Below are 27,142 nucleotides of genomic sequence, written 5' to 3' on the forward strand. Positions count from 1 at the left end.
AGTAAAGCAGCTAAGTCGCACCACCACCCCAGGCACATCCTACCCACACAAACCTCTGAAGATTTCAAACCTTGTGGCTGAGAGTTTTGTAACCACAGTGTCAGTTCCAGTCTCGTAGAATTTAAGTGAGCCCTCATAAAATTGCTACCTGCTTCGTCTATGGGAAGGCCCCTGTTCACACGCATGTTGACATTATACAGGACCATCAGAGTAAATCTCATGCTCAAGACTGGACAGTATCAATGAGTCTCAGGGAACAGGACAGGTGATTCAAAGTGTTTGTTGTTCAATGCAAACAAGGCACAAACATCAACTATCTGAAACCACTTCCTGGGAAAAAAATGTTAACAAAATTATGGAAACATCCGATCAATATATATATACATATTTTATTAGTATCTATGAACTGATCATCTCTATCGAGTGCTCACATTAATATGATGTACTGGATCTTGATCAAAAGCTGAACAAATCGGAAAATTAGTTTTTTAATTCCCCTGTAATGAAACAGAATGGAGAATTAAACAACCCCTGCTAATCCCCTTAACCAAGGCTTGTTTTGTCCAAACATCGAACCCCAAAAGAAATGTTTGGTCACTTTTGGGGACTGGCACTGTATTGGTCGTTCTTGTAATTAATCATCTATCTTGTTTCAACTCTAAAAAAAAACCTGTCCAAGTAGTTCAAACCCTGTAGATAGAAATAATCTTTACCAAGTGATTGAAGTTGAAACTGCAGAAAACTGTATAATACAATCTGACAGAATATTCCCTCTGCAACACAAATAATCACTTAACAGTGAAGAGTGTAGAAGAGACTTTATTAAAAGAACATATGTACATGTTACAACGAAAAGTTTTGTGTGTTAGAGTTTAACAGAACAAAGAGATGAATACTTCTCTAAGTGAAGGAGAGCCTCATGGGAATGACGGCATGAGAAAAACAAAAAAGGACAGAATACACGAGAATCCAATAAAACAGGATGATTGTGGCAATGCTACAAGGCAGGGTTGGCAGCACCAATCAACAGGGAAAATCACAACATGGATCCATTCTAACCTCACAGATGATTTCAATCACCAGGTTTGGTACTTCAAGATTATTTTCCAAAATGCCACAAGTCCTTTTTTTATCCAAACAGAAAAAAGAAAAGGTGTGATATGAGGGAAGGGCTGATGGACTCCTGCTACTTTCAAAATAAGAGCCAATGACCTTGAGAACAATCCAACCTGAAACTGGCCAAACCCTGATACATACAAAACATCAATAGCAGCAGGTTCTTTTCTATTAAACAAAAAAAATGCAACGTGGGAAGTTCCACGTTTTGCCTCCAAAGTGCTCCATTACAGACACAGAAATCATCAGTTCTCAGACCCTCTGATACCCAGCATCAGGCTTTTGACAGGCAGTAAGGTGCACACGGCGATGGCAAGTACATTCACACTGAAGAGAGCTTCACTGCAGCTTTGTTGCGCTGCCAACGGACTTCGGCTTTGTCGAGGGAAGTGCAAGGGCAGACACAGAGAGACACCGACGTCTATGCAAACTTAAGGAATGACAGAGTGTAAAGGTAAAGTAACTACCTTTGAGGAATGAGTTTTTTTTCCAAATAAAGTTTGTTGGCAAAAAGGCTTAATTGTGTTGGCAATGAGAGTCCATCGAGAGGAGTTCAAGTTCAGTGTGGCAGAAGTCTATAAGTTCTGTTGAGCTGCTGAGCCCAACACCTTGACCAACCTCCGATAAGAAAATCAAGACCACTTCAACTGAACGGTCTGAGTAAAGGTTCATGAGCTACCATCCTGTCAGGTTGGATTAAAGACTCAGTAGATGGTGAGGCTGACCGACCGATTCATCTTCTTTCCGATAAGTCTGGAGGTTCTGGGGTTGGACTGGACTGTGGAGCGGGTCAGGACCCTGTCGGTGGACAGAACCTTCTCCTCTGCTGCCGCCCGGGCCACCTGGGCCTTCTTCAGCTCCCTGGAGAAGACAAACACATACAGATCAGTATTAATGAAACCAAAATTCTTCCTTAAACTGATCGAGGCTGCATATTATCATTTTCAATCTTACTATAATGCAGGTGCTAATAATTATTTTCACAATAGATTAATCTGTCTTTTATTTCCCTGATTAATGCCAAAAACCCAAAAGAGTTCAGATACAGGAGGCGCCAAAAACTGAACATCTTTCATATTTGCTTGTAAAAATCTTCAGCGATTGATTATCAAACTACTTCCTGATTAGATCACAGTTGATGTAAATATAATCATTTTATATATGATATAATAAATAATCAGTACCACCTTTTTCAGAAAGACAAAGAATCATCAACCAACAATAGTGTTGGTTGAAATTGAATACACTAAAAAGGTTTTTGGGATTAAGCCTGAATTTCACCATAATCACGGTCAGTGGAAACATTGATGTGATACATAAGCAGTTGATTTGGCTTGTTATTTCAGCTTTATTATGCTCCCTAACAAATGCGTAAACAGACACTTAAAGTTGGAGTCCTTTCCTCAGAGTGCCCTTTACTTACTTTTGTAGGAGTGCGTTTTTGAACTTTTCAGCATTGAGTTCGACTCGGAGCTGATCAGCACTCATTCTGGCAGCGGTGAGAAGCACTGGGTGTTTGATGAGCTCAGAAGTTGATGGTCTCCTTGTTGGATCAGGGTGGATCATCAGCTGAAGTACAAGAAAAAAAAAAGTACACGATCAGGCCAGAGAGAAAAGCTACTAAACAGCAATTGGAAAAGAAACACAGGGACAAAGATATCACCCTACAGAAATTCAGGCAAGACATAAACATTACACAAATTAATTGAAATTAATTAGTTTTTATAGTTGATAGTAGATTTCTTTCTCTATTTATCAGTTTGTTAATGACATGGCAGAATAGATATTGACAGCAATGACAGGAGGAGTGAAATAAACAATTCAGACATCTTCTTTAAAAGGTGCAAATCTTAAACAATCTAATGAACTTAGAAGACAGAATTTCAAATATTTAGATTTAAACTTTGACTTTACCTTGAGGAGGCTCAGAAACTCTGAAGAAAGCACTTGAGGGATGGCTGGAAGTTTTCCTTGTCGGATCTCGTGCCATTTGTCTCCATTGGTGGGAAGCGGCTCAGCCCCAGAGGCACTGACAACAGTCAGAGCAAGCGCAAAGATGTCTGCCTTCATCAAGTTAGTGTAGTCCTACGTACAAAGAAAACAAAACTAGTTAAGGACCTTGTTTAAAGCTTTACCGGTTCAAAAGGAGTTTGTATGCAGGATTACAAACCTCTTGTAAAACTTCATTGGCCAGGTATCTGCTGTCCCCCTCCTCCACTTGGGGATTGTTTACTCTTGTGACATGACCAAGATCACCTGAAGAGCAAGCACATACAAAATAGATTTTAGATAAAAATGTGGAATAAAAATGGTAGCTTAAAGATTCAATTGCAGTTAGTCATTATACATGAGCCATTTGAGCATCTTACCAATTTTGTAGACAGCACTTGTGACCAGACCATCTTCATCATCACAGTCATCGCAGCTCGCTACAGCTTTCCGAGAAATAAAGATGTTGCCTAGAAACAAGAGATAAATGCCTCCGTTAGTTTCTGACCAGAAAACCTTCACGTGAAGAATCTGGATTCTTCACAGACTTTTATCAAAGACAATATCAATAAAAACCTGCAGGGTTTATTTGTATAATTACATTGATTTACTGACACTTATTGCACATGTGTTCCTACATCCTCAGAGTATATTCACAACAACATCACTAATTAATCATTAGACAAGACTTGGGACTGGATGTGAAGCAGAACATTTGCAAGTATTAACCAATTGCTACGAAACCCATTTGTTTTCGGTTTTGCAAAACAATTTAATATGCCAGTACTTTTTTCTTCGCATCAAACTTATACGCATTTCAAGGAACCATGAAAGCCCTAGTTACATTAGTGTCGCCTCACAGACTTGGTTTGAGCTGGCAATTTCTGATTTTATACAAATCTTTAAACGGTTACTTTGCTTCTTATATACTCACTTGGCTTGATGTCCATGTGAACCAGAGATGTAGAGTGGATGTACTTGAGTCCTCGTGTGACTTGTAGAAGCAGATCTTTCAGCTCCAGCTCCGACAGGTAGCTGAGCCGCCTGTAGTTCTCTGCAATGACGTCTGACAGTGTACCTCCATTGCAGTACTCGTTCTGAATGAGCATGTGGTCATCCTCGGCCCAGGCCGAGTAGTACCGCACCACGTGGGGATGCTGACCCAGCACAGCATGGGCATACACCTCCCGTAAGGCGTTCTGTCTGTGGGGGAGGGCAACAGGTTGTTTTAATGAATTTACATCTGCTGTAGACTTTGTAGTGAAAACGAAAAAAAGGACGCCTCAGACAAGGTTAACTTCTTTTATTGCCTTGCCAATAAATTGAAGTTAAAGACTAATAAAAAGAAGATACTTAAAATAAAAAATATGTAGAGTTTTTCAACATACTCATCTATTGATCCTGCCAAGGGTTTCTTCGATCGCTTGATGGCATAGACGCAGCCGTCGATTCTTTTCACACACTTGAACACAGCACCAAATTCCCCGCAGCCGATCTTCTCCAGCTCGAGGAACTCTGAGGCGTAACGGGACATCATGTTGCTTTCCATCATGGTGATCCTCTGCAGGCAGATGGAGAGCTTTATCAAAACATTGACATTTTGAAGAGCTATTTTCAACAGCATTCTTTTCTGTCATGAAGCTTGTAATGTTGCTGCTTCAAATTAGATATTTAGCATAACCACTGTAAATAAACAGGTTCTCAGTGAACTGGTTTTGGTTAATTTACATAAGAAATGATTTGAAAGCCTTAACGGGTTCTACTTGTTGTACCGGGAGCTACTGCGGCTGTTGCTCAATATATCCAATGACTCTGCACAATTATTTATTTATTATAATCGTATTTATCATTTAAACTGAATTGTTTTGGGGGCTGTTTTCAATAAATAATTTGTATTGGCTTTTATTAGTCAAATAAAAACAGATGAATCAAAAACATCTAATGAAAATAAATAAATAAAATGTATCTATGGGTGCAAGTGTAAAAGTCTATAACACTGTATGTCATTATTGCATATAATCATAAAAACATTTAATTACCTTGGAAGGTGGGAGGGCTTCCTCCTCTCCTTCACCATCACTGGCCTCCATGTCTTCACCACATGAGCTGTGAGATCAAACACAAAAGTGGGTTAACATTCTATACAGCAGGGGGCAGCACTGAGGGCTTCACAAGCACATGGCAGAGTTCACCAGTAACCATGAGGTCTTGGTTCCCAGCCAAAAAGTCTGGCCACAGTCAACGGCTTTAACGTTTCTGGTTATTATAACAATAGGTTTGATCTGTGTACAAGCTGGTGGTTAAAAAGGTGTGCAACGCCCCTCTTAGCATGTGTGGTTAACTACTGTCTCCTTACTGCAATAACCAATGTGTATGTTGTTTAGTTATAACGCAACAAGATGGAAAGTGTGCATACAACATATTGACTACAGCTGGTCTACTGCTCATACCTCCTCTTGGGAGAATTAGCAGTTTTTTCCAAGTGCAACTACTATACAACCGAGAACAATGGTATTTCTAACTTGTGTGAGGATCAGTGTGAGGATCAGTGAGAGAACATCTGAGCAACATACTCATTCCAGTGTGCCCGTTTCCGGTTGTTCCTCTGTTGAGTGGCGGACTGGATGAGGAGGGAGTCCGGGGTGAATGGGTTAAAATTGACCAGAGGGGTCTGCTGTCTCCTGCTGCCGTCAGTGATTGACTTTGCTGAAGGCTCCGCATTCTTGAACAGGGCAACCCTCCTGCTGGAGGACCCTGGGCCGGAGCCCCTGGCTCTGGACAGCAAACTCTGAAAAAGACAGATTTATGACTTTGTTAATTTGAGTCCAGTAACAGAGACAGACAGTTAAGACTAGACAAATACGACTACTTGACTTCATGATTAGATATAAACCTAGTTAACAAACTGGAATGTGTTAATAAAATAAGGTTTTTAGGAATATCTTCAAAACGTTGGTGTTTCAAAGACAATGCTGTGCAACGCAGAAATCACGGATAAAGACATGCCCAGGCATAAAACCATTCATCTGCAAGGTTGACTACTGTCAAAGTATTACGCAATGATTACAAATGTACAGTAAGTGGGTCACTTGATCGTTAACCGACACAGACACTTGTATACGCTTGGTTTTGCTTATTGAATTTCTCACACCTGAAAAGAGCCAATAGTGCAAACACAAAATGTGCAAACTTGCAGATGTATTTTAAAGACATCTGAAGAAATCTACCATGAGTTGTAAGCTGTTCTCCAGAGTCTGATTTGCGGCCCGTGCAAAAAAGGTGTAAAACATGCCACTGATACTCGATAAATTAAGTCTCTCGGGATGATCGAACGTTGATTTAAACCATGCACAGACAAATACTAACCTTTGGTGTGTGTGGTGTGTCAAAAAGCCGGAGTTTTCTGAAGGTTTTGTGTGGAGGTGTGTCAGGACAGTCCGGGATCGGGGAGCTGGATCCTTCCCCGTCGTCCTGGACGTAGGACCGCTCCGGTGAGCCTCCGTACAGCCGAGAGCCTTTCCTCGGTGACGGTGAACAGTTGGCGAAGAGGACACTGGACGTGGACCGCAGATGAGACGGTGAACCGAAACTCTCCTCGTCCCACAGCTCCACGTCGTCGTCCCCGCCGGACTGGTTCAAGGGGCTGCTGCCGCCGTCCAGCCGCTTATCGGCGGTGTCTCGTCGTACAGGCATCGGGGAATCCATCTCCGTGAAGCCAGACTCTCCTCCAGTACTGTTGTTAGCATCCTCAATGGGCTCGTCCTCTCCGTCGCTGGATGTAAACTGTAGTTTTTGCCGAATCGGCCCAGTCTTCGGAGAGGGGGACCCGTGTCGATGGCGACTGTAGCTCGACATGATCAGGGTTTAAACCCCGGCTTCGTCGACGGGTGAAACACGCGGTTGGGCTTCCACTACGGTCCGACCGACCGAAAACCCAATCCTATTTTAGCTTTTAACTACCTTAAAGTCAAGGTATCGAACTAAAAATGACAACAAACTACGATGAAGCGCTTAAAAGTCCGTTAACATCGTGAAAAAAAGTTAGCGTGTCTGCTATTTCCTACACGCCCATCAAGCGCTAAGAAGTAGCCCCGGAGTTAGCTTGTTTTCACCGTGAGGGCAACGTCCAAAGTCGGCGTTAGATTAGAAATCTCCCGGTCCAGTCGAGTATCGGTGTCCGTCACCTCCTTGCGCTGAGTTCACCGAAACGCAAACACGTCTTTCAGCAATAAAACCAAACCTATGTTTACGCTAAACTTTGAATGAGCCGACAACTAGCCTCTTCCTATCACGCGCGTGGCAAAGAGCTTCCCGCGACCGTTGGTCACGAGACTACGGCCGACCAATTACAAGCGGTACAGGAATTTGAAAGATGGGCGTGCCTGAGAGTGATCTGGAGACGTTACGTCATGAGTGGCGCAGCAACAATGTGGCGCGAACATCAGAGTCAGTGCGTCTGTTATTGAGACGGTGCGATCAAAGAGGCGGAGAGACACCAGAAGAACTCCAAATACAAGATGACCCCTGATCCGATCACTCTCTGCAGCACAAAATTCCAATACGCCACACTTTTACAATTTAGATGCCAACACCATGTTTACTTTATATAATTTCCATCCGTATAATTTAATCAATTTAACATAAATTGGAGCTCTCCTGGATGAGCCAAAACTTTAATTCCAGAATTCAGTCAGTCCAGTAAAAATAACACAGAAATCCTACGTAAAGGTAGAATTGTTCCATTATTTAAGGCTGCAATAACCCATATACTTATCAGTCTCCAAACTGTTCAGTGTTGTGTATAAAGTATGAAAAAATACCCATAATGCCCATCATTATAACCTGATGTCCAAGACAAGGCGTTGAAAACATGAAAATATCTAGTTTACCATAATAGAAAACTTGCAAGTACTCACATTCCAGAAGATGGCGAGAAAAAAGTTAAATATCAATCAGTTATAAATTTGGATGCAGATACATTTTCAGTTTATCACCTAAACTCTGTTTTATTGGTTACTTTAAATAAAGTGCCACAGTATAGCAAGGACAGATTGGGGCCCAACAACAAACTTTTGTGGGTGACTTCTTATAAATTTAATCTGGTCATGATTCTAACAGATCACAGAAAATGTACTTTACATCTGAGCAAATGTTAAGGTGGTCAGAATCAAGAACAGTCCATTAATCACACTTTTTTTATTAGAAATAGCATTCGCTGTACACTGCACTTTACAATGTGCACCATAAACATTAGAAAGCATTTTTCTCCTCTCCCATTTCTTTTGGCTGAGGAACAAAATAGCATAGCTGAACTCCAGTTATCAAAATACTATGTACACATAAAAGCTAAGTTCTTTTGTGGAACAAAAAAACATGGAGGAAGACAGGATTTCTCATGATGAGATGGTTTTGATCCTAAATCATAGTCCATAATGAGTCCATCAATCATCCAGGCCTGGTGACTCTCCCTGTTGTATCCTTGATGCTATTCTGATGGCTTCCTCCAGCGAAGGCTGATCACTGAGCTACAGAGGAAAAGAAAACAACGTGCATCATACAAACACTGATTGACATAGCGATAATCACTGTGAGTTGATCAGCACTATTGATTTAATTTATTTACTCTGGAACCTCTTTAAAGGAATTACCACCTCCGACAGTGAGTGAGCTGATTTACCTTGATGACAGTCACATGGTGGAATGCTTCCATTGCTTTAGTAATTAACATGGTCTAAGATGTTTTACATGATAAAGGTTAGTCACCAGACCTGCAACCTTTCCTGCAAATGAAGCTCCCCAGAGTTTAAGGACCTGAGTAGTTGACATTTACATAACATGTAGTTAAAGAAAATTTGCTTTTTCATGTAGTGAATCTGTCTGATGTAGGGACAACCAGTTTGTAATTACGTAGTGACATGTTTACCTCACCGATGGGAAATAGACAACCTAATTTAAGGTAAATTCGCCTTAGCTATAAACGTATTTATTGGTGTCAATGCAAAATGAAATAAAACCACAGCTGATAATGATTTATACATTTTCCTTTTTTCAAGAACAGTAAATTACAGATAAACCCCCACATCCCTCGGTTGTAAGGTTCTGTTTGGTCTGAATGCACCAGCAGGAGGGATGACATGTCTCCACCCCCTGAGCTAACCTACCCAGGATTTATGGTCAAGCCTTTAAGCAAATGGATGTGAAGAGGCTTGGATCTTGGGTGTGATTATGTGGGGGGGGGTTAACTTAACCATTAAGTTCTGATGAAACTCCTGTAAGGGTCACATAAAACTCCTTACAGTATCATATTAACAAGAACATATCAATTTCAGCAAAAACAAAAGACTAAGGTACCTTGTGTCTTCTTCATCACCCCACCATTCTAATCCCTCCTATGAGGTCGCTCTACTAACCTGCACTGCAATGTGAGTGCCGTTGGAGGTGGCTAGTAACGTGACAGGATGCATTCCATCTTGTTCTTGGCTGTAGCCGGCCTCCTCCACCGTTTGGAACGAGGCCATGTCGGGTGTCATGATGGTCACCTGAGGAAGACATACATTGTACTGAGATCTATTTACTGTGATGTGGCGTGACAAATCAATTAGTGACTATTTGTGACACATTTGAGGCCAGGTCCAACAGAGAATTGGTTAAGCACCATAAAGAGTTAATTTGGTAATTTGCCTTGACATGACACAAGCACTAAAGCCTGTGATGTGGGGGTTCAGGCACTATTGACCAGTTCAAGGAAGCACATTGGCTTCTAAACTTAGGTAACTGGGACACACTTAACTCTTATCACATGACGTGTTAATGCATAACTGTAGTTTTACCATGAACTCTGACAGTTTTTACCTGTTCATCTGAGCCGTCTGTTGTCACCATGGTAACCGAGTGAGAACCGTGTGTTGCAAGTTCGTGGGCTGGGATGGTTATGGTTGTGCCTTCTTGGGTTACCATGGTTATTGTGCCTCCCATAGCTTGTAAGTCCGCTTCAGAGATACTGACCTGATGGGAGACACAATACAGATTTAAGATTTAGTTTCAAGGTAAATCACTCAGGGTCTTTGTTGAAAAAAAAAAAACCATTGTCCACAAATGATGTTGCAGTATTAACATTTTGGATTAACATCAAAATACACAATATCAATCTATATTTGAAGGGGACTTTTTCGCAGTATCTTACGAGACCACAAAATAAAAGTTATTCAAACTTTAGGCTTAAAGGAAAAAAACAAATTTAAATTAAAAAAAAATATTTGATGTCTACAAAACATTTCAGTATAAACATAATAAAAATTTTAAAAAGGATGTTCAGTCTGGTAAAAAAACTATAGTTTAAACAGTTTAAAATTGTATAACATACAAATAAACAAGTAAAATCAGGCCAATCTCTTCAACAAAGGCATGCAAGAATTGAAGAAAGGACATTACAAGTCAGCTGACCTCATCTCCTCGGGCAGATCTCCCTGAGCTTCTGGGCTCGCACATCAAATGCTCTGTCTCTTGCTTTTCAGCCTGAAGCCTACTACAGATACATATCTAAGCCAGAGGAACTAAAGCTAGCTACCAGCACCTCAGGTACTTAAAGGTCATGGGGAGAGGCCATGAAGAACATTAGCAGTAATCAGATATACCTCTGTTACGCCTAAATTAGCAGGTATACCAGTAGTTTTTTTTTTAACTCCTTTCTGTTCATCTAGGTGTAAGGTTTCTATCACTCCTGATCAGAGCCGATCAGAACCCATGGCTACTGTTAAATCACTTGACCAGAGAGTGAAGGCTGATAGTAAAAGCAGTGTCCGACACAGAAGACACCGACAAATGTGTCAAGACAATTTGTGGGGATAAGGGCTGACGACATTATCTCAGCAGCAGAGCTAATACTTCACTTCCTGCCTCTGTCTGCTCCAGCCTGTATAATGCATAAAATATAGTATAATGAAGTTGAAATGTTATATTTGGTGCTGAAGGTTAAATTCATGTTTGTCGCTCAGTATATGCTGCCTCAATGAATAGAGTTATTGCAATCTACAATTATTTCCTTTTTTGATATTTTACAGGTTGGATCTTCTGACTGCAATTTTTCTTCCGTTCCTAATGCTAATAATCCTTGGTAGTAAAGACTGTTGAGTTGAAGCTACAATTTTTTTTAACTATATGGAAAGAATTTACTGCTCACCTGTTGTTGTGTCCCATCCTCCTGCGTTACCAAGGCAATGTGCTGCTGACCAACCATATCGGAGTTCTCCACTGTAAGCTGCTCTGAGCCAGAGTCATCTGCCTCAACCACTGTAGCTGAGTAACTCACGTAAGGGTCGTCAATAGCATCTGAATTAAGATAAAAAAGCATTTGTTAATATTTGAAATTCTTATTATTCTTTTTTTAAATCAATGTACATTTCCTATACACTTTCACAGTGTGTACATGAACTATCCTACCTACCTGCTGTACCTTAGTTTTTCTTTCATAGAAATATATTTTTGCTGAATAAATTCTAATTTAAGAAATGTTGATGGCAAATTTTAGACCTTCTCCTCTTCACTATACATCTTTAAAGGAATATGCTAGTGTTTATATGTGGTATCCAGCTGTGGGGGCTGTCACACATATCCCAAAGTGTTTGATTTGTCTTCTTTTAGTTACAACACTATTAATACTTATATTCATTCTGCCAAGAAGGTAATTTGTCAGCAATATTACGCAAAACCTACTGAGCCGATTAGCATCTTGGATCTGATAGTTATCAACAAAATGCAATCATGATTTTGATTAATCATTTGTCCCATAAAATGTCAGAATAAAGTTAATCAAAATCATTATCTACAGCCCAACATCATGTATTCAAAATGATATGTTTAATTCCAAAAGAAGACTGAGCCTTTTACATAAACATATACATGTATGAGAAAGAAAAACATCAAAATATCTAAGTGAAGACTGTTAAGCCTTGAAGCCAATCAGCATGAATAATTGTTGCAGCTCTACATTCAAATTCAATCTAATCTGATACATTTGACAGATTTTCTTAACATTTTTATCAGGATCTTTACACTGACCTGTTGGTGGTTCAAAGTATGTCTCCTGTTCCTCCTCGATGGGCTCAGTGTCATTGTGGGCTGTGCGTTTGTGCATGGCGAGTGTGGAGATCTGTTTGTAGGTTTTCCCACAGTGGTTGCAGTTGTAAGGTTTGCAGGGCGTATGAACAACATGATGTTTGTAAAGGCTGGAGTATTCTGTGAAGCGCTTTTCACACCCAGGCACTGTGCACACATATGGTTTCTCCCCTGGAGAAGCAGGACAGAAATGACAGTCAGTTTTTATTTTATTATAATTCCTGTGACAAGTTGTGACCTTACAATATCGAAGTGCCTTGATACAATGTGGGTTGTGATTCGACAGTATACAAATGATATTGAAATGAATTGAATTAATTCACTGCTTGGTGACTCATGAATTACATGGAACAGACAAAAGAACAGACTGAGGTGTAGAAGATCTCACCGGTGTGAATCCTCATGTGGTTCTTGTAGTTGGTGGCACTAGCAAAGGACCGTCCACAAGTTGGCTCCGAGCAGTAGTATGGCCGCTCACCGGTATGTGTTCGGATGTGAACTTTACGGATGTTGGAGGTGGTAAACGATCTGCCACAGCCATCGACTGGGCATTTAAAAGGCTTCTCTCCTGCCAGACAAGAAATGGCAAGTAAGGGTTTAAAGCTAGGGTTTGCAATCCTGGAAAAGCTAGCAAGAGCAGGCTACACTTAGAAAACATGCAACCAATACATCTCACCCTCTCTAATCTGCATTTTTGTAAAAAGTTACGCCCCCAAAACACATGAACGTGCACTGACTGACAACTTGTAGAAGCTGACTCTTCCATGAGTCACTTGCCAACTTCTGACTATCACCTCTGCTTCAACGATATAAGTCTCTCTCGCTCTCTGACAGTGACATGGATTTTTTAAGGTTTAAAAAGGAAAGTTGAGTCTAAATCCATTTTCAGTTCAATAATGTGACCAGCTTTATGTGTATTAAATGAAAATAAAAGGAAAATAAATCAATTTGGAGAAATAATGTAAAGCCTTAGACATGTTGATATATTCAGAGAAACATTGATTGTCTCTCTATTAGGTAATAAAAATACAACTGCAAAAATCATCCATTTCAAAAATAAACTGCAACATCTTGGTGTTGAGCTTCTCATGATGACCATGTGCCTGAAAACTCCTCCAGCACTTTGCTAGCTCTCAGCAAGAATTGAGCTCTGAAAGTCTATTCAACAGTTCCTTGCACTTCGTTTAGCCAATCCTGGAACCTGACTATTATCTGTTTTGTTCCAAAAATCCGGTGGTCTATGTCTCTGGCCTATAACAGAATATCAGCTGTTCAAGTTCATAATTTCAGCTCCAACCAGAAGCACAATTGCAGTTTAACCCTGTGTCTCAACCATGACATATAAACAAGATATCTATACAGCTTCAGGCTTAATGTATACTGCAGGGACCTTATGACTGTTGTCGAGTACCTGTATGAGTCCGTGTATGCTTCTGAAGGTCACCGGAGGTTTTGAAGGACTTGCAGCAGTTCATCTCCTGACATCTATATGGCTTCTCCCCTGTGTGTGTGCGTGAGTGACTCTTCAGTCCGTACCCTAAAATGACCAGCACACAAAAAAGGAGTCACAGACATTCATTGAAGTATTCCTGGTTAACAAATTGAATAACAGCACCCCAGCACACAGTATTTGATCTGATTTAAAAGTGTTAATTATTGTGCCTATCAATATAAGATTTCCAAAGTAATTTGCCCCAAATTTTCGGATGTCCCATCTCTTTCTTCTCTGAAATATGCAATCTCAAGAGAAACAACATAAGTATAACATGTTCCAATGTGTAAAGCCATTTTACACGTTAAGGCTTAGGGGTTTTAATAGTCAAAGTGAGTTCCTGAGTTATAATGGCCAGAAAGGTTATTTTTTATTTAAAGAATAAAATGATGTCACAGTAAGGTAGACCTTCGGGATATAAAATCTAATGTAATGTAAAGGTAATGAAATTCCCTTTAGGTGTTCCAGAGATACGTTCAAAAGAACCTCTGACAAATAATTTATAATCAGTTGTTTGTCATCACGTTTTGGAAAAATTTGAAGAGATAATTTAGCTTGCAAACATAAGGCCTCTGGCCATTATCGTCATAAAACAAGGCATAAAACTATATGAATTTGTTTAAAAGTGACAAAAGCAACATTCACCACTGATACCTGTAGCAAACTTTTTCCCACAGCCCGGATAGTCGCAGACATATGGTTTGTCTCCGGTGTGGGAGCGTTCGTGTACCTGTGAGAAGCACAAAAACAACTGTTCAGCAGTGAGACCATTTTTTTTACATGTAGCTATCAAATTTGACCCAGGACAAAACAACATGATGACTAGAAGTTTCCTCAGTAGAATTTGGCGTGGAGGAGGCAGAGGCAGAGGCGGCACAAGATTATCTACCCATTTATCTTGTGTTTCTGTTTTTATTCTTTCTAGGGCAATTTTTTATATTTTATTCTATTGTATTGTATTTTATTGTATTCATATGTACCGGCTGCTATGACGACTTAATTTCCCTTCGGGGATGAATAAAGAAATCTATCTATCTATCTATCTATGTGACAGAATAGTAACAATTCTCACTTCTCTCGCTATACGCTTCTTCCGAAATTGATTAATTGACGCAAAAACAAGAGCAATCTATCTGATTGGCCGAATATTGACATGCGGATATGAACTCATGGCACATGGAACACCATTTATCGCAGTTCAAGCTGTCTTTGCAATACGTATTTATGTTGATATCGCGCTGACAATACGTTTAAGATACATCGTGCAGCCCTAATAACAACATCATGGGAATATGCTTCTAATATCTGCTAATACTATCTTTAAACAATCATATACTTGAGTAGAGACAAGCAAACACAACAGCCACACTGACCTTGAGATGATGGGCAGTGGTGTAGAGTTTACCACACCCCTCGTATTCACAGCGGAAAGATTTTTCTCCTACATTTGGGACCCTTGCTTGCCTGTTGTCTTGACCCTGTAACACAATCTGAAACAAGAATGGGTTAGACGTCATTGTTCAACCTCAATAAAAGGATAAGAAGTCATGAAAAAATAACTGAAGAAAAGATTCTGTACCCGCATGTGAACACCATTGTCTCCTTCCACTCTGCTGAAGGGGCCTAAGGGGTTTTCTATATTCTCCACCTTAGGAAAAATGTACAGTACACACTGTCAGAATTATTCTGAACATTCACAGTGAAGGGAAATATATGGTTCAAGACACAGGTATGTTATCTAGATCTGTAAAAGGTTAAACAAGATAAACCACAAGGTCTGTATTTCAAAATCTAACCAGGTTAATATCAATATACGGTACATTAACAAATGCTTCATATTGTTTTATCTATACAGATTGCATAAATTTCAGCCTTCACAAAACAAAAAAAAATATATATATATATACAAATAATCACACTTCGGGATCCAAAGGCTGGTAAAGGAGCACCATGACACAATAAAAAAAAAAAACATTGTCAGAACAGAATTATTACACAGAAAAAACATTGATGGCATGCCAAATTCTAGATATTAAAATAGTATATATACTATAGAAAAGTGTTCACATACAACATATATAAATTGATAGATTATTCCAAAGAATTCTAACTTCCAGGTCGTTGTTGTTCCCCCCACTAATTAACAAAACTGGTGCCACACAAGCACCGTTGGAGGCATAATATGTTTGTGAGGTCTCAAGGGGGTTCGTTAGTTTATAAATCGAAATCAACCTTTGACTGTTTAGTTCTTCCACCTAGAAGGTTATACCGTTTTTTTTACTACTGCTGCAGTATTCCTGTGATTGATTTTTTTATTATTGGAAGGAATTTCAGGTTTATTGACACTCAGCGTGTCAGTTTTTTTTTTTAACCGTGCTGCTGACCCTCAGTGACCTAAAGCACTGGCTTAGCCTCTATTAGCACACTGATGTGGAATGTCTACCTTGGTGGTGTACTGTTCCAGCACGCTGATGGTCTCAGGGTCGATGGCAGTGCCTTCAGTCTGCAGGTCTGCAATGCTACCGTCAGCCTGGATGGCCAGGATGGTGTTGGACTGGGGCATGTGCACTGTGTGCTGGATGTAGGCCGTGCTGCCATCCTCCAGCTGCACCTCCTGCAGGCCCGTCTGGTCATATGTATCTTCACAGAAACAAGGAGAAGGATTTAGAGACAGAAATAAGATAAAGGATTAGGCCTTAAGGTAGTTGTTTATACAGAAAGAATGGAAGCTTTCATACTGTACACATCTGCAGAAGTAGGAGCTACTATGAACAAAACAATTTATCTATACGACAGGTCAAATGAAAAACTTTTCTAAATCCTCTCTTTAAATTTGTATGAACAGCTTTAAAATTATCATGAATAAAAAATATAACAAAGAATAAAAAGCCAGTCCCTAATAATATCTCAAGATGTTTCACTGATGGAAAATGCAGAGTGTTTTTTTAAACACACTAAGCTTTCTTCTTGCCCACAACCTTTTTAGAGGATTGTTTAGAGGTGTTATGAGCAAGATATAGCAGAGAAAATTAGGTGTGCCAGACCAATACATTACTTTATTACTTTATTTCTCTCATTTGCTCTTGTCTCTTCATTCTGAGTTAATTGGTAAGGTGCTTTTCTAGTCTTGCCATTCACCCACATATTCATACAGTGCTTCTATGGGCAGCGCGCTTTCTATAAGAACGGCACGGACGTCAGGGGAGATTCAGAGTTCAGTTTCTTGCCCAAGGACACTTCGTCATGCAGATGGGGAAGACTGGGATCGACCCACTTTCTGGTTAGAGGACAACCGCTCTACCCCTTCAGCCACAGTCGTGACTTGTCTGTTTTTAGTCTATAATGTTTTGTCTTAAACTCAGAAGAATAAAAATAAAACTCATTGTTCAATAAGGACTTGCAGAATTACCTAAATATAAAATGACCTCATGAAACATGTCAAAGATCATTCATAACTGAACAACTTGAATTCTTCAATTTCAATTTGATTTCCAACTAAGACAAAAGGTTTATTACAGTAATGAAGGAACTAAAAATGATCTGAAAAAATTGTAGGTGATAAATGTCTTTTACCTTTGGGTGTGTGAATATAGGCTGTTGTTCCATCTTCAAGCTGAACTGCCTGTCCATCTTCAAGCTGTAAACTGTCCCCTCCTACAACAGAAAAAATACATATACAATAATATAATAATTAAATTAAAAACACAGTGATTTGAATGCATTAGGTTACCCAGATTAAATACAAATACATCTGTTTCCTATTGAGTTGCAAAACTGGTGGGTGGTTTGCGAGCTCACAACAGAGTTACAACGAGAGCACTATTCTGTGTGATGATCCAGCAGGGTTTTACCTGATTTAGGCATCGACACATGCTGAACATAGGCAGCAGATCCGTCCTCCAGCTGGATCACCTGGCCCTCCATGATCTGTCCGTCCGAAAAGGAACCTTTGGAGTCATGTTGGATGTATGCAGTGGATCCATCTGCTAGAGTGACAGCCTGCAGGCTCACCGTGTCCATGCCCTCCATCTGATCTCCATCTGGGGAATTATTTGACGAATATATTTTAGTTGTAAACTTAAGAAGTAAGAACACTGCGTTTAGGCAGATGTAAAATCAATGTGTTACGGCTTGTTTTCTAAAAGGATAGAATACTGATACCATCTCTGTATAGATAGTTCACTTTTAAAAGTCAATATTAAAGTTCCTTAGTTAGATGATTTTTCTATATCACCCTAATTTTGATTAAAGTTTAAATCAAACATTGTAATGCAACATGAAAACTCCTTTCCTATCTATTCTCAGGGATCTCTTTTATGAGAAAATCAGCCTTCCCAACTGTCTGTATTACTTTGTGCAGAAAAGCAAACGTCATCTTTTATTACTATCTATTGAAAGATCTACATTGCCTCTCTATAAGTAGTCATCTGGAGCTTAACACTCTTTAATGTGTTTAAATAATTAGATATTACAATGTACTTTACAATAGACTAGCAAAGAAGAAAATTACAATTTGAATGAAATTATTTTGCATATTCTGGATTGTTTATAGTAGAAGCTAATAACATAAACAGTGTAAACTTAATTTACCTTTGAGCTGTATTTCTTGAATGAAAGTTTGCAATACAAATAAAGTACATTGCAATAATTATGAGCTTAATGAAGATGTCTTATTTCTTCAAAATAGGCACAGCAACAAAATACACTGCACACGATACAGAAATTAAGATTAAAGTAAGGACCATTTGAACAATATTCCAAAAATGTAGTGTTATATTGACAATCAGTGGTATCAGAGGGTCAAGTGCGGACGCTCACCTGCCACTGTCACAGCCTCCGTCAGACAGAGAGTGACCGGCTGCCCGTCTGCATCGTGAAACTCTGCCATTCCCTGCGAGTCCCGATTTATCTGGGCCAAGAGCATGCTTCAGCTGCTGGAGTGACACATGCAGGAGACACATTTGAAACAGTCATGTCAGAGACACACATTGGCATGATGCACTGTGCAATAGGATAGAGCTAGTGGTCCGTGGATGGTAGTGAGACACTTGTTAATAGATTGTACAAATAATTTGTAAATCAAACATACAAAAGTCATCCCAATAAACTGATGGGTCCCTATTAACCCTTTTTTCCCCCATACTGAAAGACTGAAAATGTGGCTTGAAAACACATTAAGGAATGTGCAATATATGTGTACAAAGATATATAATAAAAGGTCTTATAACTAATTCAAAACAGTTATCATGTTCAAATAGGGGCATTAAGGGTAGGACAATGTTGTTTTCCTACTATATACTTTACTCCAGATCTTCTTAAGGATGAATAATTATCATGCCATCCTTACCATGTGGGACAATGTTCTACATATAATTCTAAATTTAAAAAGTACAACGTGACCTGAACTTAACATAGACAGTTACATGTGAAAGCTGAACATGGTTAACAAGGAGCAGCTATTTAAGACACAGCTCCACAGGATTAACGGGGAGAGTAAAGTTTAAAACACAATGTAAGATTTGTGAAACCTAATTCTATTTATGAAAATACAAAAAAAGAAAATGCATTTTGTGGGTTATGTCTTATCATGTAAATATTGTACAATGTCCACCACTGAACCTGGACTTATCTAATCTGGACCACAAACTAAGCAGGAGCTCATAACAGTTTGAAATTAGGTTAAGGGGATTCCACAACCGTATAAGTGCCAATGAAAGCTGCAATTAAGAATCAATTAATCTATCAATTTAAAATGAACAATTCATGATCATTTTCTGGGATGTAGTTAAGAATCAGGTGCTGTTCCAATGCATGTTGTTGACAGCTGTTCCTTTTACTTTGACCAACACATTATAACCAACGAGTGTAAGCTAGACGTCAGACCAACAACAGTTCAACAGTATCCTCGTTACCTCTGATTAAAGCAGGTTAATTGAAGATCTGTTGTATGAGACTGCATCAGTTTGACATGCATGTTCCTGACAAACAAGTGAGTACATAAACACAGAAATGAAATAACCTATATCTCAAAACTGGATTCTGACAAGAGGTACACACTTCAAGTCCAAGCCTCAAGTTCAGGCGACAACACATAACTATCTTTAAAGACCTGTGTCCTGTCGGTGACGGTATTTTTCATGGAGCACAACCCCAGACCTATTTCTATATATATGACAAACTAAATTGTAAGTGCTAAGGTAAAACACTAAGCATGGTTTGGAGCAGAAGTTGCGAACAAGCTTTGTTTACACCTTTATTGAACAACTAGATTTAGCTTCTTTTATAACGGGTATCAAAGAGCAGCTTTTGCGGGACTTTCCTGTCACTATATTTGACTTGTTTTCACCTGGCTCTGCCCTGATGTCAGTGTCTGCTGTCGCCGGTGCTGTTTTTGGCGCTTGTTGATTTGAATAGTAGTATCTTGGGCTAGCTAGTTAGCAAGCTATGCTATGCTATGAAGTACACATGTACGAGTGGCCACGCAGGTCGCTATGAACATAAACACAATGTGACAAGTGCGTTAAGCCAGGGGATTTGTCCGGCTGACGGTGGCTGGTAAGAGCCCTTACGGCATGTGTGTACGGCCACATACGGTTATAACGCCCTGTCATAACGGGGCTATGGTGCTAGCCACCATGCTAACTCCGGTGGTTACAGCGCAAAAACCCGCTGTCACGACTTTAATTCCGCGGCTGTCATGACACTGTTTCTCAAATACCGTCAGGTTAGAAGCAAACACTTGGTAGTAGTTAGTATCGGGAGTCCCTGCTGACAGTGTGTGGAAGCTGGTGGGGAAGCTAGCTGCCTCCGTGTAGCTTCAAGCAGTGGAATTAGCAACGCAGTTCGGAAACAAGACCGGGGAACCGCTGCGCTAAGAAACGATAACATAAGCATTTTGACCCGCTGGGTGTCACTTTATTTCAGCTAAAACTGTCTTTTCTACGCGTGGTCAGCGTCCCAGCCGCAGCCTGTCGCGCACCCCTCCTAGTAGAGATGGCTGTAGGAATAATGCACACTGGGTAAAAACCAATTTATAAACTAACCTCCGAAAAATTTCCAACAATTCCTCCTGTTCGACCACCATGCACCACTGCAGGAAACGCTCCTTGGTGCCTGCACGCCGGGAACATGTACACCAGCACTGTCGTCCGGCCCGCCTCCCCACACACCAGGCCCCGTGGTTGGCTAGAGACTCACAATTCCCGCTGCTATTGGTCAATCAACATGTCCATCATGGACGATTCGCGGTTGGTATTGCAGGTATTCATCTTCCCGGGCCCCTGCAAGACGCCATTCCGCGTCAGTTTTGGTATTGTCTGAGGGTTTGTACTGAAAAAGCGAAGCGTCCTCGTTGGAAATTAACATTCAAACTTCAACACAGGACGATTTCTGACGGAGGCTGGTATGGTCCGAGCCGTACTGAGCCGTGCTGAGCCCAGGGATGTGGTTGAGTTGAGTTTTTCTGCGACGTAAACAGCGACGTGTGGGGATTTTCTGCCTCCATGTTGAAAACAAGGCGATGTGGGAAAAACAAGAGGGAATGTGGGCAATGGAGTGAAGAGCGATGCCCGGCCGACATCTGTCAGACTGTGAGGCTAACACCACATCTGGAATATACAGGCGTCTGAAAAATCAATACATGAATAAATGAAAAACACCTCAAATGCACATGTCTCCACACATGTTCACTACATGGTGTAATTTGTCCATCATGCCATGATTCATCATCATTAATCACAATGTTCATTTGAGTGATCAGAGGGATAAAGAAAGTTGTCCTTCTTAGATGGAAGTGGCCCCCTCTAATATTTTGATGACTTTTTAACCAACAGGGTAACTGGGTAAATTATGAAAATTATGTGATTCATATTCGTATATTGTCCATGTTCGACAGTGCTCCACATCACCATCATCAGAGAAATGTTATGCCCTTCATGGATTCATCAAATCTCTTTAAAGGTTCAGTGTGTAGAATTTAGTGACATCTTGTGGTGCAGTTTTGTTGCCGCTGAATATTCCTCCCCTCACCTTCCGCTTCCAAACATGAAAGAATACCTATGTGGAGGTCTTCAGTTGTCTTAAAATAAAAAAAAGGTGTTAAGTTTGTCCAGTTTGTACCACCGTAAACCAACACTGGCAGCCTCCATAGAGAGCACCCGCCCCAGATGTAAATATAAAGGGCCCATTCTAGGGTAAAGAAAGCAACCATTCATACCACTACACTACACATGAGAACATCACAAGGATTATTTTATATTCAATTTCTGCCACTAGATCCCTTTCACCTAAATCTTACAAACTGAACCTTTATGGTCACATTGAAGCTGAGCTGTTGGCTCATGGTGGCCCAACATTGTTAATACTGGTGTCTCTTTAAGTTTGTAACCTGTCAGTGCAAATTTACATAATGCCTGCATTGTTAAAATGCATAATGTTTCAATATAAAGTGAGCTCAATAAAGACAATACAGTTAACTTGCACTGTTTTGGGAAAATATCATTCTCCACAGTATTTATTATGTTCATATTATCTCCATCTTTAAGTGAATTTCCCAGCCTGGGATAATTAAATCTGATCTGATTGTATAATGATCTTAAGTATAGTATAGTATTTCAATGTTTGTGCTGTTTGATCAAATGCCCAGGCACATGTTCCCTCTGAGCACAGGTAAGGCGTACTTAATAACCTGTTCACCTCTAAAATGATGATACAGTTGAATCATTTCAGATGATATGGTTTGTGATGCTGTTAAATTGTATTGGATTATGCAGCCTCCAATAAATTGAAGCAACACGTACAAGCCTCTGATGTCCCTGTTGTATTCAAATTCAGAGGCAAAGAATTTCAAAGTGGCTCTAGACCTGCAGAGCAGTTTACTGAAAGTCTTTAGTTATTGGTTTAGTGAGCAACAGAGTCTCAACCAGGATATACACCCAACTGCCATGGAATCGTTTTTTATGATGCGAATAATATTTAATTTTAATATTCAAAAGATGTTAATTCAGTGATATTTTAGCACTGAGATCATGCAGAGGGGTTGGAAACATGGATTTGGTACACCTCCCCCCAAAAAGTCATGATTCTTACAAAGCAATGTTATATTAGACAGTACAATCTAGCTGCACAGTTTTGTGTACTAAACTTTAAGCATGAATCACAGACGTATAGATAAATCACAAAAAACAATAAGTGCAATATAAAGGAAAATATTTATCATGAAAATAAAAATAGTAAATAAATTGAAAAAGACAAATGTGCGAGAGTATAGTAATAGAGAAAATTCAGCTAAAAACACAAATTCTGATTTGTTTTTGACAAATGCATTTCCTTGATGAACACAAAAACGTGGGATTATTTGTTTGTGCATTAACATTTTGGTATATGGAATTTGGCGAGAAGCAAATAATGAGGGGGGGAAGGATCATCGTCACTTTAATCAAGACAACCAAGTATAATATTTTTAGAGTCAAAGTTAAATTCAGAGACAATACTTTCATCAGTAACCGAGTTAAAGTGTTTCTACCGCGCGCCATGAACTATGAGGTGCGCGATCCAACGCCGGGTTCACACCGGACGCGGAAGCGACGCCGAAGCGCTTGGCATTTCTAATAATATAACATAATTTTGCTGTTATCAGCCTACAGTAAAAACGACATTTAAATTTTTTTTCAAGCATATACTTACTTGGTGCGCCAACATTAACTGCCACAGCGTCTCAACATGTGTCTTTTTTGGTGTTGTCTTTATATAACATGTGCTGAGGATCATACAACTCACTGTACTCCAGGACAACAGAAGGGGAATACAAACTAGTGGATGCATATTTGATCATTTATATCATATAAAATATGTCATCAATATCGTTTAAAATCATTTTCAGTGTGTTTCCTGGCGCGAGTGGCTCGCGGCGAGCGCAGAAAATAGACTCGACGCCTAAACAAACGCTGCACGGCGCTAGGCAGCCTTTGCGCAGCGCGGCGCTTCAGCATCCTGTGTGACCAGCAAAAAGGTTTAACATGGGGGTGGATGGGAGCCAGCTGGCTTTTAAGACTCGGCGCTGCGCGTAGCTCCGCGTCGCTTCCGCGTCCGGTGTGAATTCGGCGGCGATGCTGCGCGTCAGCGGAAACAACGTCATTTGTGGCGCGTCGCCAGACGCGAGTGCAGGAGCGAGCATAAACCTGCCATTATGGAAGAGCTAGGAACAAAACCACCCGCCACGAAGCGGAAAAAAGAGGGAGAAGAGGACGGAGGACTCGGAGGGCTAGAACTGGAGACCAGGCTGAGCGAGCAGGTCCGCCTGTACAGACACCTGTACGATTACTCCATGAGGGAGCACAGAGACCACTACATGGCTCAGAAGTCCTGGAGGAAGATCGCGCAGACTCTCGGGAAAGACGAGGTTTTCTGCAGGAAATTGTGGAAGAACATCCGCGACCGCTACGTGCGGGCGAAGAAACGCGTCCACGCTCACAGCAGCGAGGGCGAAGCAGAGAAGCCGTCACCGATTGTCTTGGACATGGACTGGCTGTGCAACTTCGTCAAACACCGAGAGAAGGACACGGAGGTAGAAGATACATCATATTTCACTTTGTTATCGGTTCAATATGAGTTTTTTTTATAAAGTCATTAAAGGTAATGTGGAAGATATTGAGTTTAAGATAAAACATAAACATACTACGAGAGGCCACCGTGTCCTTTGGTAACCATAATGAAATCGTCGAATCAAGTGAATGTCCCAAATGTGAAAGAACTCCTCCCGTCCCAAAAATATCACATTCACTTGGCAATAATCATGCTTTGTGAGGTCATAGTAACCTTGCTCTTTAACCTTTGATTGCCAGATTCTATTGAGGTCATCTTTGAGTCCAAGTTCATGTCAAAATAGACATGTGACCTTTGGCTAACAAAATCAATTGAGATAATTAGGTGCATGTATGTGACATACACATACATGCACCGCGGTGAGCAGCGGCATGAGCTCGCTCTGTGAGTCCGCCACGTCGGCCGAAGACTTTAGAACCCTGTAGGTGATGCAGGCTTGCTTCGCTATCTTCTGGATCAGAGGAGTTTTGTGGTCCCGCGGCACTCTTGCTGCGGGTGAGGACAGCAGCCCAGAGCCCTACTCTCTTTCGCACGTTTTAATCGCGCACGCTGCGATTAGAAAATCGCGTTTTATCAAATCGCGATTTTATCGCAAATGCAATTAATCGTTCACCCCTAGAGATAATCCTTCTGTCCAAGTGAATTTTTGTACTGACTGTGAAAGTATTCCTTGTTGGAGAGAGATTTCCCCTTATCATGGCAAAAAATGTGCGATGACCTTGAACTTTGTCCGCCAAATTCTAATTATTTCATCCTTTATCCAAAGTGAATATTTATACCAAATTGGAAGAAATTCCTTTAAGGCATTCTCGAGATATCGCATTCGGACAGACAACCCCAAAAAAACCCTGGAATAATGACAAGAAGTAAACGTACACAACATTTTCAGTTTCTCAGTTAGTGATTCATGGATCTTGATTACTGGTCAAAATTACTGATATCTGTTAGTGTAACATTTGGTGCAGCTTGACTGAATTTAAGGGGACTGTTGGGCCTTTGTCGAGGCCTGCGCTCTACTAGTCAAGTTTCACAATTCTTTCACATTTTTCTAACCTCTCTTATTTTGTTTACATCAGGACACTGCAACAAAACCATGCAGTCCTGCAGTGGAGTCACCAAACGTCTGCTCAACGGCGGAAGACTTCTCATTACCAATAACCATCTTGGCCTCTTCCACCGCATCAGGCCTTCCAGCGTCTGCCTCACCTGCAGAGACCCCATCGCCATTCCTCTGCGCGCCCTCGCCTACGCCGACTGCATCCGGACGAAAAAGGACGCACACCGACGAGTCCTTATCTTTGAGGCTGGAGCAGCTGCAGGTGGAGAGGGTGAAGTTCATGAAACAGTACAGAGAGAACCATAATAAGCAGGAGCCGCAGCAACAAGACACACCACACACACGGTTTGCCCGGGTTTTAGTGGACATGCTGGGTTCAGTTGACGAGGCCTACCAGCAAGAGGCCATGCACAAACTGTACCAAGTCATGTACGAGTACACCACAAAACACCCACGGCTGCCATCATGACAGGGTGTTCGGTGGCGTCTCCATTTACTGTGGCTTCCTCTTGTCATTGTTGCATTGCTATTAATTATATTATTGTTTGAGTTGGGGTTGCATTGCTTTTCACATTGTATTGTAGAATAAAACCGTGTTTTTCTTAACCATATATGCATGCTTTTGATTGCTTTAACCCAGCACATGAAGGTAAATTGTAGTTGCTCAAAGATTGATCTGTGATCACTCAGGAGACGAGTAGGAGTAGCCAGGGCGCCACTCAGAGGGGGGCGCCAAAAACTGCGCCGAGCAAAACAAATTTAAAAAGTTTTTTATTTACTTTTTGCTAGGCAGAGTTTTTTGCGCCCCCTTCCATATGTGGTATGGCCAAAAATATTGTATTTAATTACTTTAACAGTAATTTAAGTAGTTTCATTAGAGAAATCAGTGAATGACAGCAGCACCCAGGTGGAACGTTTGGCACCGGAGCAGTTGCACCCCGTCCTGTCTCTTTGGCCAGGTGCAGTCTGGATGAGGAAGTGAATACTCCGTGTCTTTACTGCTGCTGCATCCATCCTGTATTCTACAGGTTAGTAGTGGGTGAGAGTCACCTACGTTAGCTCCTAAAGCTTCGCTTGATCACCACGAGTGTCATCGAGACATGTTGATGTTGTTTTGATTATCTACTTAGAGTGGTAACAACTGAGAAACTCCGCTGGGCAGTGAGGGGAGACGCTCGCGCACTAGGTGGGCGGGGCTACATTCGCCTGTATAGGTGTTTATTTGACCCGCACGTCGTCTTGCAGGTGGGTCGCGATAGTATATTGTTTACTTTACAGTGTGTAGTTCAGCTCCGACACACACAGTATCTGTAATTCATGTTTTGTTATTGTGCCTTATAAAGACCAGTTATAAGCTAAACTTCAATAGGTCTATATTGTAAATGTTTATATTTCTTTATGAGTGATAATGTATATTAAGATGTTTGGAGGAAAGAGACACCATCATAATTTAATGTATGTTTTATGCACTTTAAAATGCAGATACACTCAAAGAAATGCTTGTACTTGAAATTTTATTTAATTTGAATAAGATGCCGTCTAGATGTGGAACTGAAGGCTCTGTGTCCTTATTGCTGCTGCATTCATGCTGTATTCTACAGATATACTTTGTTGCTGTGGTATCAGTTTTGGGACCCATAACATATATCTCCAACCAATACTTTGACATAAAAAAGTGTCAAAAGTTGAGGCTTATGGTTAGAGTTTGCGTGTCCAAGCAACTTTGACGAAGAAATAAATAATTTTATAATACGTTTTCGTGTGGGGGGGGC

The 27,142-nt window shown here is 40.5% G+C and overlaps 3 protein-coding genes across 6 annotated transcripts; 1 reads left to right on the forward strand and 2 right to left on the reverse strand.

Annotated features, from left to right (window-relative positions):
• Positions 1-801: 801 nt before the first annotated feature.
• Positions 802-7,413, reverse strand: wee1 (WEE1 G2 checkpoint kinase). Its single transcript, XM_062389944.1, has 10 exons — positions 6,472-7,413; positions 5,679-5,893; positions 5,145-5,211; positions 4,494-4,666; positions 4,040-4,308; positions 3,486-3,575; positions 3,287-3,372; positions 3,031-3,201; positions 2,540-2,685; positions 802-1,977 (listed from the first exon to the last, which is right to left on the reverse strand). The coding sequence occupies exons 1-10, from the start codon at positions 6,958-6,960 to the stop codon at positions 1,821-1,823; spliced, it is 1,863 nt and encodes a 620-aa protein (XP_062245928.1). The 5' UTR covers positions 6,961-7,413; the 3' UTR covers positions 802-1,820.
• Positions 7,414-8,286: 873 nt separating this feature from the next.
• On the reverse strand, positions 8,287-20,876 carry znf143b (zinc finger protein 143b). Of its 4 annotated transcripts, none has more exons than XM_062389940.1 (15): positions 20,755-20,876; positions 18,530-18,645; positions 17,563-17,751; positions 17,285-17,365; positions 16,155-16,351; positions 15,291-15,359; positions 15,085-15,201; positions 14,366-14,441; positions 13,631-13,756; positions 12,608-12,787; positions 12,163-12,390; positions 11,285-11,433; positions 9,958-10,110; positions 9,516-9,644; positions 8,287-8,630 (listed from the first exon to the last, which is right to left on the reverse strand). In XM_062389940.1, exons 2-15 carry the CDS (start codon positions 18,633-18,635, stop codon positions 8,547-8,549), a joined length of 1,884 nt encoding a protein of 627 aa, XP_062245924.1. In that variant the 5' UTR covers positions 18,636-18,645; positions 20,755-20,876; the 3' UTR covers positions 8,287-8,546. The 4 variants fall into 4 exon arrangements, with proteins under 4 accessions (XP_062245924.1, XP_062245927.1, XP_062245926.1 ...); XM_062389943.1 differs by having other exon boundaries at positions 18,530-18,642; positions 20,755-20,775; XM_062389942.1 differs by lacking the exon at positions 20,755-20,876 and adding an exon at positions 20,430-20,696.
• A 2,947-nt stretch (positions 20,877-23,823) lies between these two features.
• Positions 23,824-26,913, forward strand: LOC133955240 (uncharacterized). Its single transcript, XM_062389976.1, has 2 exons — positions 23,824-24,275; positions 25,390-26,913. The coding sequence occupies exons 1-2, from the start codon at positions 23,898-23,900 to the stop codon at positions 25,837-25,839; spliced, it is 828 nt and encodes a 275-aa protein (XP_062245960.1). The 5' UTR covers positions 23,824-23,897; the 3' UTR covers positions 25,840-26,913.
• Positions 26,914-27,142: the final 229 nt, after the last annotated feature.

Source organism: Platichthys flesus, chromosome 6 (genome assembly GCF_949316205.1).
Source record: "Platichthys flesus chromosome 6, fPlaFle2.1, whole genome shotgun sequence".
In the NCBI taxonomy this organism is placed as follows: domain Eukaryota; kingdom Metazoa; phylum Chordata; class Actinopteri; order Pleuronectiformes; family Pleuronectidae; genus Platichthys; species Platichthys flesus.